The 12367-nt window shown below is 43.5% G+C and overlaps 1 protein-coding gene across 1 annotated transcript in view; it reads right to left on the reverse strand.

The window, feature by feature from the left end:
* Positions 1 to 341: 341 nt before the first annotated feature.
* The window catches only part of DNAJC18 (DnaJ heat shock protein family (Hsp40) member C18), a 31663-nt gene continuing 19637 nt past the window's right edge, over positions 342 to 12367 (reverse strand). The window contains exons 6-8 of the mRNA XM_086411925.1: positions 11333 to 11442; positions 8618 to 8790; positions 342 to 3667 (exon numbers count right to left, since the gene is read on the reverse strand). Of these exons, the coding sequence (XP_086268051.1) occupies positions 3543 to 3667; positions 8618 to 8790; positions 11333 to 11442 (408 nt within the window). The 3' untranslated portion in view covers positions 342 to 3542. The remainder of the gene's footprint in view (positions 3668 to 8617; positions 8791 to 11332; positions 11443 to 12367) is intronic.

Consider the following 12367-nt stretch of genomic DNA (forward strand, 5'->3'; position numbering starts at 1 on the left):
GCCATGACTAACCTAACAGGACCATGAGGAACAAAACCAGCAAGGAACTGGGATAACACCTGATGTTCAGATGCTAAGTGGATTTGATGTATCTGTTGGTTGTAATAAGCTGCAGCTGCTGATATCCGATGGAAAACAAATATTGAATTGGTGGTGTCACCGATGCTATCTATTGTTCTAAACACCAATAATTCCATTGATGTATGAGGGAACACTGGAGCAGAGGTCAAGAGCTCTGGTCTAGTCTAGTCCTAAGTGGCTCCAAGGAGTCAGGCAATATGTAGGACCTAAGAGTGCCATGGGCAAAGGTAAAAGAACAAAGGAAAACTATAAAGCCATTCTTTTAATATAAAATCATTTAATTTCTTTCTCTGTTAAAATATACTCAGTCCAGATGCTGTGGATCAGGTGACCAGATTTTTCAGGATTCTCACTCCATCATAAGCTGATTCCATCTGTGTCAAACCTGGTTCTGGTCACAGAACATTCACATCTTTAATTACAAATACTCAATGTGATGCAAATCATGTAATCATATCTAACACATAGGTATATAGTTTCTCGGTGGTCACTGTACAAGGTATCAACAATGCAGGCTCAAAAAATAAGATGTATAGTAAGTTGGTCCTTTCCAAAAATATATTAGGACACTAAGCTTACACCTTAAAGGAATAAAAAATAAATACTAATTAAGCGCTAGCTCCTGTGAGGAACAGTGCATGCAGACAGTGAACTCACATGTGTGGCCAATTCATAAAAGAAAGCTCTGGAATCCCAACAGTGTCTCCTCATAAAGCCAGTCCTGAGTGTGAGGACATAAATGAGAATAACACATAGCTTGGCCAGGCTGCTGGATTCCACGTGGGGTTTGGAGTTCAGCATAATTTCTAACAGTTTCCAACAGAAAGAACAGCAATGGTGTTTTCTTACTGGTCACTTTTCCCAAACTGTGAGGCCTGGCGCTGATCAAGGAAGTTCAGAAGCGTTCTAGTTTGAGCAGATGAACCCCAGGGTTACTAACCTGGGGACACAGATGCCTTCAAATTGTGCTGCCCTTTGTAATGAGAAGGGTTTTTATCCCACCCTCCTCACTGCTGATCATGTGCTGCAGAAGGCACTTCCATTCTTTTGAGAGCTTCGGTTTCTGCTTGAGCCTCAAGCCCTACTTCTTAGCCCCGTCGCCAGTCTGCATTCATGCTCACAAAAATAGTCGAGAGCTGCATGCCAAGTTCTGACAGCAAGAATAAGCCATAACTAGAAAGTTTATATATGATAAAACCTTCCAAATGATGTAGGCAAGAGGAAAACACTTATTTTACCACCATGCAAACAACCCATCTAAAAATGCAACCCAGGAAATTATAGTTTAACAATATTCTGGACAGTACCAAATAGATTAAACTATCCTCCAATCCAAAGCACATACTATCCCCTTGAGGAATGTGATGTGAGTGTTGTCGTCTATTAGGTAATAAATAAAACGGTACCATCAGTGCTATAAAAACAGACAATAGACCTGACATCTAATGAAGTGAGTTAGTATTGCCTCTATTTAGTATCATCACAGATAACTCATCTCTGCCATGAAATCCATAAAATGTGTGACTACACTATTCATGGGCACCTAGAGCAGGGACTTTTAACCTGTCAAGTCAGTTTAATTATGGTCCATTTTCTAGCAGAGTTTGGGGTTGGGGAGAGTAGAGCTTTGATTTTTGTATGTATAGGAAAACAACCTTCTACAGCCCATCTGGCTCACAGGCACATTTTACCATGTAAATCCCTTCATTCACTCCAAGGGGAACAAGGAAGTCCCCCCAAACCCAGAAGATAGACCTAGTTGGGTGACAAAAATTTGGCCATCTCTGGAGCTGCTCTCCCTCCCTGGAACTGAGCAGGTGTCCCCTACCAGCCACGAAAGCCCCACTCTTTACCTCTGCACTCATCTCCTGACCCTGTGGGATGCTCCCAGGTGAACCATACTAAATACGTCTGCTTAAATCATGGCTCTGCCACTGAAAGGAGAAACTCTACTTTGGAAATGAGTTTTAATGTAGACTCTCCTTGCAACAGGAACTTTTCTTCCATCCTGAAAACACATGGAGTGTTGACTACAGTCACCTACTGATCCTTCTAGGTTCAGATTCATGATAGAATCTGGGCAGCTCAATCCTGTAGCTCACCTCCACAGAAAGTCCCAGAACCACACAGTCCATGCGATGGCTTCCCTCTTCCTTGTCACCAGTGGGAAGAGTTGCCTCTTTTTGTTTGGTATGGTAAGTGGTGTAGTGAGGTGTGCTGAGTGGATGCAGGACTGCCATAGATAGGATACCAGGTTCCAGGCTGGGAGGTGGTGCAGGAGGGGCATCCTTGGGAAAGCTTCTGCTTTTACTAATATGGCTAGAATCACCTGAGCAAGGGGGATGTTCACTCACTCTGTACTTGATAATCAGCCTACCATCTAGCTCTGCCACAACCAGTTGTGTGACCCAGGTCAACCACGTAGCCTCTTTGGGCTGATGGTCTTATCCATACCAGGCACTTAACAGACATTGACTACATGAAAAAAGCATCTCCTATCACAACCACAGGTCACTGGGTTAAACAAAGTGACTGCTGGGCCAACACCAGATCCCACCAGGCCCCAGAGCCACAGACTAAGGGTCTTTCCTATCTATCTCTAGGTCTGAGCAGCCTGGCTAGGTGGGAATGCCTCCTCTTAGATCTGACCACTGTACCTCTATGGGGTATAGGGACTCAGCTCAAGTGTGATGCTGCAAGGAAAAATGACAAAGAACATTCTCTGTGTTCTATAATGGACTAGGGAAACTGCACTGAACAGCTGAGACTCAGACTTGCTTTTTACCTTCACCCCTGGCCCCTGTTTCTGTGTGTCCACTGAACTGTTTACTCAGTAACTCTTAATTTCTGGGCCCTTTGTAAGAGAGAGGGTTAAGAAAGTAAAAGAAACTGAAATCAGGTAGTTTGCTAATGCCAGTAACTAAACAGAGATTAGGCAAATGGAAAACTGTGGACAACAGTTTGCGTTTCTCTGTATTCCCCTTTGAAAATGGAAAGCTGAGTTGTTACAACAACTGCATCTGGTGGGGAGATGACTCTAACAACAGGAGAGGTATAATTTCTCATGGCACATTGTAAACAACCAATATTAAGCTGCTTTGGCTAAGCCTAGGAATGACTGGATATTGAGATTTCACTGAAGAAGGAAGAAAATATGAATCTGCTCTGGGATGCCCTGAACTACATTCCTAGAGGCAGGTAGGTACGGCTCAGGGGGCTGGATCTAATGCTTGGCCGTGAATTTAGATGACCTGCCCCTTGTTCCTGAAGCCAACCCCCAGGAAGGATTCTGTGATGACAAGTCTGGCTCCATGCTGAAGCGCCTCCAACTCTGCCCACCAAACAAAGTTAGCAAATTGTGAAATGTTCATCATTTCCTAATTTTGTATTATAAAATGGAATTAGGAACATAAACAGTAACATGTAGCAAAACCCCGAGCCTGCGTAGGACTATCAGCCTCTCAGCCACCTCTGCGTAGGCCAATAAGTTTGGAAAGTTTTTCACAGTTTTCAAGTTTCAGAGATTCTGCTTTCTGTTTCAGTCGTTCATCTCTGTATAATCCTGCCAAATTGGTCAACTCCGACTCTGAAAGATAAAAGAGGTAACCAATTCATCAAGAGAGTTGAGCTCCTTTGTTTCACTTCAATACTTCTGGAAGCAAAGCTCCTTTTACTTTAATGCTTTTTCTTTCAATTAAGTTTAAGAAAAAAATTCATTTACTCGAGAAACATGTATCAGGAAGCTATACCACACCAGGTGCTGAGGATTAAGGGACACCTGTGATCCTGGAGTCCGACAGTATCTGTGCTCCATTACAAAAGCACCAGACTTAGTTCTTATCAATAGAACATTTGGCACAAGACTTAGGGAACCTGCACGTGTGCAGTAAGAGGAGACTCTGTGTCAAGGCTTTCCTACGAATGGTATTCACGTGGCAGTTGGGATAGAATGGAGTCCGATCGCCTGTTCCTGTCATCTGAAACAAAAGCAGCTGCTTCACCATTCCCGAGTTGCTGGAGCATAACTCACACGCGCTGATGGACACAGAGCCCTCCTCTGGGGGCCTGCCTGCTCTAGGTGCCCAGGCTGCTGGCTGCATCCTTCATGCCCTCACCACATGGGGGGCCCCTAACTCAAAGGGCAAAGGCAGCTGGATTCTTTTAAAAGTGAAATCATCTGGATCTGGTGACCTCTATCTCCTTGACAAAATGTATTTCATTTTCTCCTCATAGTGGAGAAGGTCATTCTATTTTTAACCAGAATATAATCTCTGCTGTCCTCCCAGACTCAGCAGCGGTTTGGCTACCTCTCTTTTTCATTCTTTTGTGTAGTTTCAGAGACACTCTGAGGAAGGAATGCCTGAAGAGAACCTCCAGAGACATGTTGTGTATTAACAGGAAGGCATGCTTGGAGGGCCTGTGTAGCTTCAACAGCAGGTAGCTACTCAGTGTTTAAAGGCCCATACTTGTGAAAATGCTATTTTAATCATTCTTAAATATGCCTATTCATTCTTAATCATCTTGCTGACAGATTTTGTTTTTCTTGGTGAACACGAGGCACCTGTCTGATTAATCAGCAAACTGACTGGAAACAGGACTTAATACTTAGCCATGGGAAACAATGGGCATTGGTTTCTGAATAAGTCTCTATCGACACAAAATACTGGCATTTCTGCTCACAATGATTCTGTTTACACCAAGTAAGGCCCAAAGTGCAGATTAAGTGCAGGACTTTAGGGCGAGGGGTGGGGATGCATGAAAACCCACCCTCTTCAATAGGGGCTCAGAGCCCAGGCCCTGGCCCAGCAGTTGCTTGGCAAGCAGCAAGTCTCCTAGGCTCCAGAACAATGTGCTTTCACCTCATGGTGTGGGGCCTGCATTGCGTGCCAGCCAGAGCTTGCCTTGGCATGGGCATTCTCGTGGGTGATGCAGCTTTGTGGAGGATCATGGGCCGCACCCAAATGAGAGTCCTTGCTGCCTTGTTCCACCCAGAGCTGGGCACTGACTCCATTTGTCTGGCTGCTTCGGCATGTGGGAAACCTGTTCAAGAGGGCTCTGTGATCCTCTGGAGTCACAGCTGCACCAGTATGTAGAGCAGATTCTGTGGCTCAGCTTTTCCTTGAAATGATTTCCTTAGGGTTTTTTGTTACTGACCTTATCCAGATGTCTCACTGCCTGAAATCTCATTCCAGAAAACATTAACGGCTAGTGATTCTTTCTATTTTCTACACTGACAACCACTGTAATAAGCTGATGAAAGAAAACATACGTGCACATATATGAATGCTTTCTCAAAACATGCTCCAAAGGTTTAGAACCCTGCTCCAGAGCAATGACCCTGCAGAAGAACAGTGTTTCAAGGAACAATGCCCCACACCCCCATGATCATGGTTGGAGAAACTTCTCTCCAGATAGCCACTGAATCCTTTTGTACTTCAATGAACAAAAGCTCAACTCAATGAATATGTTACTTTTGACAAATTCTGTTAATATTCAGTACCTTCTAAGGAAAAACAAAATCTTTGGCAGGGGCAGAATCCAAGGAACACTGTTTTCTTCTCTGCATAATGTTTCCCCTGCTCCAAATGCCAGTGTAATAGATGAGCAGAGCACTGAGCCTTTAGAGTAAACTGACTTGGGCAAATTGCCAAGAGAAGCAAGTCCCAGAGCCTCCTCTCCCAAAATGCTCTGCCCAAAAGCCCAGATGGGAGTCCTGACAGATCCCAACCACCCTCATGATCCAGCCCTGTGAGACAGAGCTACATCTAGTTGAGCAAGGCCAAGCGAGGTCTGGATTCTGTTAGGATCAGGGCACTTACTATATGCTAGACTCTATGCTAAGTGTTATACTCATGTCATCTTCTATAATCCATACAACCTCCTTGGGAGGAAGTTCATTTTATACCCATTTCAAAGCCTAAGCTTCTGCCCTCTCTGCTATCCTGCTCCAGAGCTTGGACAGTTCTCCTCTGCCAGGCAGGGCTGGGGTCTCAGTCCCACTCAGCCAGGTCAGGAGGCAGTCCTGCCTTTTATTTTAGTCTGTCCCAGCCCAGGGCCATGGCCACCTCCCCTAGCGTTGGCTTTATTATCTAGATGCAGCTGTGAAGGGGTAGACAGGGCACCAGTGTTTACAGTAAAGGAGTACTCATAGAAATTCACTCTGATGAACATTCTAAGGAAGAGCAGAGCACAGAAATTAACAAAAGATGTTAAAAGACAATGGCTAACCTTTGCTAAAAGCAGTTTCCATTCGGTATTTTGCTAAGACTGAACTTTGTTCTCAAGCAGGTTTATTTTTACAACCTCCATCCATGTGCTAAATTTAACCATGTTGGCTGCACTTGCTGCTGGATCCGGAGGGCAGATGCTGCCTGTTCTCAAATGGCACTTGGGTTGTGTGGCGGCTCCGGACAGCCACCATCCTTAAATGCCAGAAATAGATTTTTAAGGGGTGTGTGCTGATAACCCCCGGTTTGGAACTTGTGGGTACACATGTCATGCTCACCCACTTGATTATACCTGGAAGGTGCCAAAGCCCTGGAAGCAGGCCTCACGAGGATGGGGACACAAGGCTAGAAGCCACCTTAGGTGTAATCCTTTCCATGAAGGTGTTAGTCGCTGAGTTGTGTCCGATTCTTTGTGACCCCATGGAACGTAGCCTGCCGGGCTCCTCTGTCCATGGGATTCTCCTGGCAAGAATACTGGAGTGGGTTGCCATTTCCTTCTCCAGGGAATTCTTCCTGACCCAGGGATCGAAACTGGGTCTCCTGAATTGCAGGTAGAGTCTTTACCATCTGAGCCACCAGGAAATCCTAACCATGAGCTCTTTGCATAGTTCTAGCTGGTGTGTGTGTGTGTGGCGGGGTAGGGTTTAAGAAATATATATTTTCACCAATTTATTGCATAAAGCAACAAATTCAAGACCCTCTCATGGCCTAAAACAATGGAGATTCTTAGGACATACACTGACCCTCACCTGATTTGGATCAGGTGATCAATTATAATGCCTTTAAGTCTAAGGCCTCTATCTTGCTCTAAAATTATTTCCTGGTTTTTGAAACTAGAAAAACCTAGTTTGACAGTGGGGTAGGGTTACTTCCAGACCCCTTGTTTTTTGTTTTTTCAATAAAAAAAGCAATCGCCTCTTCCTGCTGAATTCCCCCTTACATCCAAGTCAATGCCCACCATGCTCCTAAGGCACTGAGAGGTCAAGTGGGCTCCACCCTACAGGAGTAGACAGTGGACACAAGGTCCCTCAGGGCCAGGGTTAGGACACTAGCCCTGCTCAGTGATCCCTCAGCAGTTTCACTTTTTCCAGTCCCGAGAATCCACTCTTCAAAAGACATTTGTTGAGCATCTGTTCTGAAGCAAAGACTGCCAAGGGCTTGGGACACAAAATTAGTAAGACATGGTTCTTGACCTCAGAGAGCCCAGAGTCCAGCAGGGAGACTGTCATATACCTAGAGGACAGGAACACTGTGAGGGTGGTACTTCAGTAGGATGAGTGAAGGGCTTTAAACACACAGAGGAAGGAGAGATTAACTTGGGGTGGGGTTGGGATGCAGATGGCTCAGCAAGCGCTTAGTAGCACTGTGACTGAGGATCTAAATTTATCAGACACTGTTAGATGTTTAATAATACCCGGTGATAAGTTTTTTAAAATGAGTTAGTTTGCTTTTTAAAAATTAACCAAAGCCAAGTTTTATAAGATACAATTACTAATGCCTCTGTGTGTGTGTGTGTGTGTGTGTGTGTGTGTGTGTGTGTGTGTGTGTGCGGGCAGGGGGGAATTCAAGTGGGAAGAAAGGGAGCCTGTTGGCTGAGGCAGGGCTGCCTTGTTACAGCACTCCCCATGAATGCTCACTGCAGTCGTAAGCCAAATCGTAAGCCAATACTGTCACCCTCGCTGTCTCCAGACAGGGAAACGGTGTGGAAGTCCTGTTCCAGTAAGAGAGTCACTTTTGTTCTGTGTGGCCACAGCTGATTGGAGGGGAAGAGAAGGGGCACCAGACTCAATAACAACAACCTATCAAACTTTGGTTAGGCTGGAGCAGATTTCCCTCTGGGAAATGTGGAATTAAGAAACCATGGACCAAAGCAGCGAGCTACTTAAAGAGGAACCTTGTGACGTAGAAAGGGGCCAATGACTGGTGGGGTTGGGGAAGTTGGGGGAACGAATAAGAGGGTGGCAACCAAAATAAACTAGGGCAAATCAAGGCTGTCAAGGAGAGCTTGAAAAAACGTACGAAAACAGTTGGCAAAGAAAGGACAGAAGGCAGATAGGCAGACAGATGTAGCAACTCAGAGACAGACAGACAGGCAACTAGTCCTGCCTAAGTCCCTGAAGATTTCAAGCCCTGGCCACACGTATCCTGTCATAAGCCTCCCTTTTTATCACAATATTTCTAATATCCTGAATGGGGCTCTGTCCTGTCCGTGTTCACATAAACATGAGTAGCTCAGAAAGAGAGGAGAGATCGCTACGCTGGGGATACCTCAGGGTGGCACCAGCTAAAGCCCCTTTTAAGCATCTTACTTTGTTGTTTCTCCTTCCAACAACTGGTCTGGATGTAATCAATGTAATCCTTCTCTATCGTCTTCTCCAGGTCACGCAGAGATGCACCTCTGTAGGCCTTGTCAAAGTTTTTATCCACGAAGTAAGGCACCTGTAGGTTCTGGGTTTCTCTAGAAATGGTGTGGCCCAAGGTCCTAAAACAAGGAGAGGCTCAGGTGTGCTTGTTATATTTGGAAATATCATTCTTAGCACTGGCCTCGCTGATATCATCATCACACTCACCTCTTCATAGATGCAAATACCATTTCTAACACATCAACATTTATTATTTCCCAAGCAAAGCAGTAAGTGCAATGTTGTCATTGTCGCTACTCTATGAGCATGTTCAAGTGGATTCAGTCTCAGCATATTTACTTTATTCTCTTAAATGAGTCATCTCCCTCTCTTCTTTCTCCCTCTTTCTCTCTTTAAATTTAAGACATACATCATGATGGGTTTACATATATTGTGAAATGATTACCACAATGTCTAACATGTCTAATAGGTAATCCGCTAACATCTGTCTTCTCATATAGATACAATAAAAACAAAATAAAGAAGACCAAAAAAAAAAAAAAAACCAGACAAGAATAAAGGAAAAAATTTTCCTTGTGATGAGAACTCTTACTACTTAGTCTCTTTAACTTTTCTATCATTTCCTATCATACAGCAGTGTTAACTACTATAACACTGTATTGTATGTGACATACACCGTATTTACTAACATTTATCTTACAACTATTAGTTTGCACCTTTGACCATCTTCCTTCAATTCCCCTCCCTCTCTCTTCCACCTTTGGTAACCAGAAATTTGATCTCCTTTTCTGAGTTGTTTTTTTTTAGATTCCACATATAAGTGAGATTATACAGTATTTGTCTTTCTCTGACTTACTTCATTTAGCATAATGCCTTCAGAGTCCCTCAGTGTAGTCAGAAATGCTAGAATTTTCATTTTTTAGGGCTGAATAATATTCCTGTGTGTGTATATACGTGTGCGTGTGTGTGTGTAGGCTTTCTCCACGTCGTGGCTACCATAAACATTGTTGCTATGAACATGAAGGTGCAGCTACCTGGATTCACCTCTCTTAGACTGTTTTCTCTGTTAAAAGTAGAATGCTGAAAATTTAAAAAGCAATTTATATATTCTGTAGGACCTGGCATGGCAGCTGGCACAGAGTGGCTACTGGTAAATGTTGGTTGAATGAAATGATTGCTACAGTAAACTATTCACAAATAACGAGACAGCTTATACCAACTTAGTAGCAATTTTTAGGACATGATAAAAAGTACTTCACACATAGCTGTTAGATGAGAACTGCAAAAAACTGAGACAATAGATTTCAATTATACCTCCAGGCGAACTCTTAGTGATATCCAAAAGTCTCTGATGTTCAGAAACTTTAACAGGTCGTGGGTTAACTAAAGTCTAACCATAAGAAAGTATAGAAGGGAGCTCAAATTCCAGTTAAAACAATGTGATGGTACTGTGCAAATCCAAGCTGACTTTGTTCAGATTGAACAAAGTCTATCTTAAAGGAGTTATATTTGACCTTTTCCTAGCTTTTCCTTTGATCTCTTAACTCATGGATCTTGCTGGATGTCTAAGAGCTCAGGCCCCGATTGCTCTTGCCTGTTTCTGGAAAGCTGAGGGCAGGTTCCTGCCTACCTCACTGGCCTGACAAGAAAGGAGGTGGCAGTAGCATATGGAGAAATATGGGAAGTCAGGAAATCAGAGGGACTCACGCCAGCATGACCTGATAGCAATAACCTCTCTCTGAGTCTCAGCTTTCCTCTCTGTAAAATGAAGATATTGATCTAGAATGATAGCCTTAAGGCTATAGTGATCACCAAGAGCTCTTCCTCTTAGGTACTGTTCCACGACAGAGTCCACATTTGAAAGTTTTTTGTCTGCTAAACTCTAATTGTGAATAATGGCTCATTTCCCATTATTAATTAAAAAAAAACCAGTGATTCTCAAATTTTGCATGGACCAGAATTATCTGGAAGGCTTGTTAAAACTCATATTGCTGGTTCTCACCTCTAGAGTTTCTGATTCAATAGATACAGAGTAAGGCCTAAGAGTTTGCACTTCTAACATGTTGCCACTTAATGCTTGGTCTAGGGATCAAACTTTGAGAACTGATTTAACTGAAATACTTAATTGAAGAAATTTAAAAATTCCTACCAGAGCTCATATTTTTCATGCAATACAAACTTTATAATGATTTCTATATTTTTAGCAAAAGCAAAGAAATGAGATACTATGGTTTGACTGCACAGCCTTATGAATAAAAGTCCTAATCTTGCAGTTTCTTAAATTGGGCATAATCACTAGATCTTAGTTACTATGTTCTCAGATTCACAGGGGTGCAGCGATACTTTCACAAGCTCATTACGGTCCTTTCTAACTCTAACATGGAATGTTAAAGATTTAATCTGAACCTGGAGTTAGTCTGTTAATCCCTCAGAAACCATCTGTTGCTGTTCCGCAGTTGACCAGATGATGTCGCTATAGAACAAAACAATCCAGGTCCTGAATACATGGAAAACTGCCTGAAGTAATTTTGAGTCTCTGCATTATTACTATCCAGCTGCTCCTTTAAACACAAAACCAGTGTTTTCCACAACAAAAGGTGACGTGAAATGTTAGAAATGTACCAGCTTGTTGTTAAGAAAGATTTTAAGTATTTGACTTACGATTTATAGAACAGACTATATGGGGGATTAGCAGCTAGCAGCTGAGTAATCACAGATATGATCACAATCACCAGAACTGGAAGTAACTGAATAAATGCAGAATATGTAGTCTGAAAAAGAAAAAATATTTGGTGTAAGTACTCTTCATCAATATAAAGCTTACTGAAAATAGGACAGTTTTCCCAAAGAAAATATGCATTACTAATGCATTGCACATTGCCCATAGTTTTTCTGAGAAGGTTGTATTTTCTGCTGAGAAGTACCAAACAGCTCCATTCTGTCTGCTGAAAAGGCTGAAGGGGGCCCACCCACAACCTGGACTGACACTCAGTAATCCTGCAGCCTCCTTTTCTAAGACCAATGAAGCAGACACCTGTGTGCTAGTCTGCCCAGCCTGTACCCTCACAAGGTCATGTTATCATGCAGTTCTGTTGCCTTGGCCTCAGCTGAGCAGACTGGGGGACATCTAGCAGACATCTAACCATAGCAGGGATGATCACATTCTTCCTAAGAATCTGGGATTGAGATTCATCACCATTCACTGCTAGGCAGTCACTTGTAAGGACACACACTCAGAGGCACTGTAGACTGGACACTTGCAAGGGGAAGTAGAAAAGCCAGGCTGCTTAGACAGAACAAAGCAGATGTAGAGAGTCAGGAAAACTGGAGACAGTCTAGCCCCAAGAGTCACAGAGAGCACAGCTGCGTGATGCCTGACAGCACCCCAGTTCCTGGCTCCCATCTGTCACAAGGCCCAGCGTGCCTCCTGCCCTTGAGCTTCATGAGACTCCCTCGATCTCTTAATTTAAACCCCCTTTAGTACTGAATATTATAAAGGGGGTCCCTATTCTCTGCAGTCAAGAAAATCTTTTTCAAGACAGCCCCATAGGGGAACAGATTTCCCGGGATAGTCCCCAAAGAATGGGTGGGGGAGGGGGTACCATTCTGGCCTATTTGGGCCAGTTATCCAGCTCTTCTTACCATGCTTCTGCTTTCCTAAAGCACGCTTTAGCACATATCTCAAGCTGAACTTCA

The sequence above is a fragment of the Bos grunniens genome, chromosome 7 (assembly GCF_055505025.1).
Source record: "Bos grunniens cultivar Pamir isolate PY7600 chromosome 7, Bosgru_T2T1.0, whole genome shotgun sequence".
In the NCBI taxonomy this organism is placed as follows: domain Eukaryota; kingdom Metazoa; phylum Chordata; class Mammalia; order Artiodactyla; family Bovidae; genus Bos; species Bos grunniens.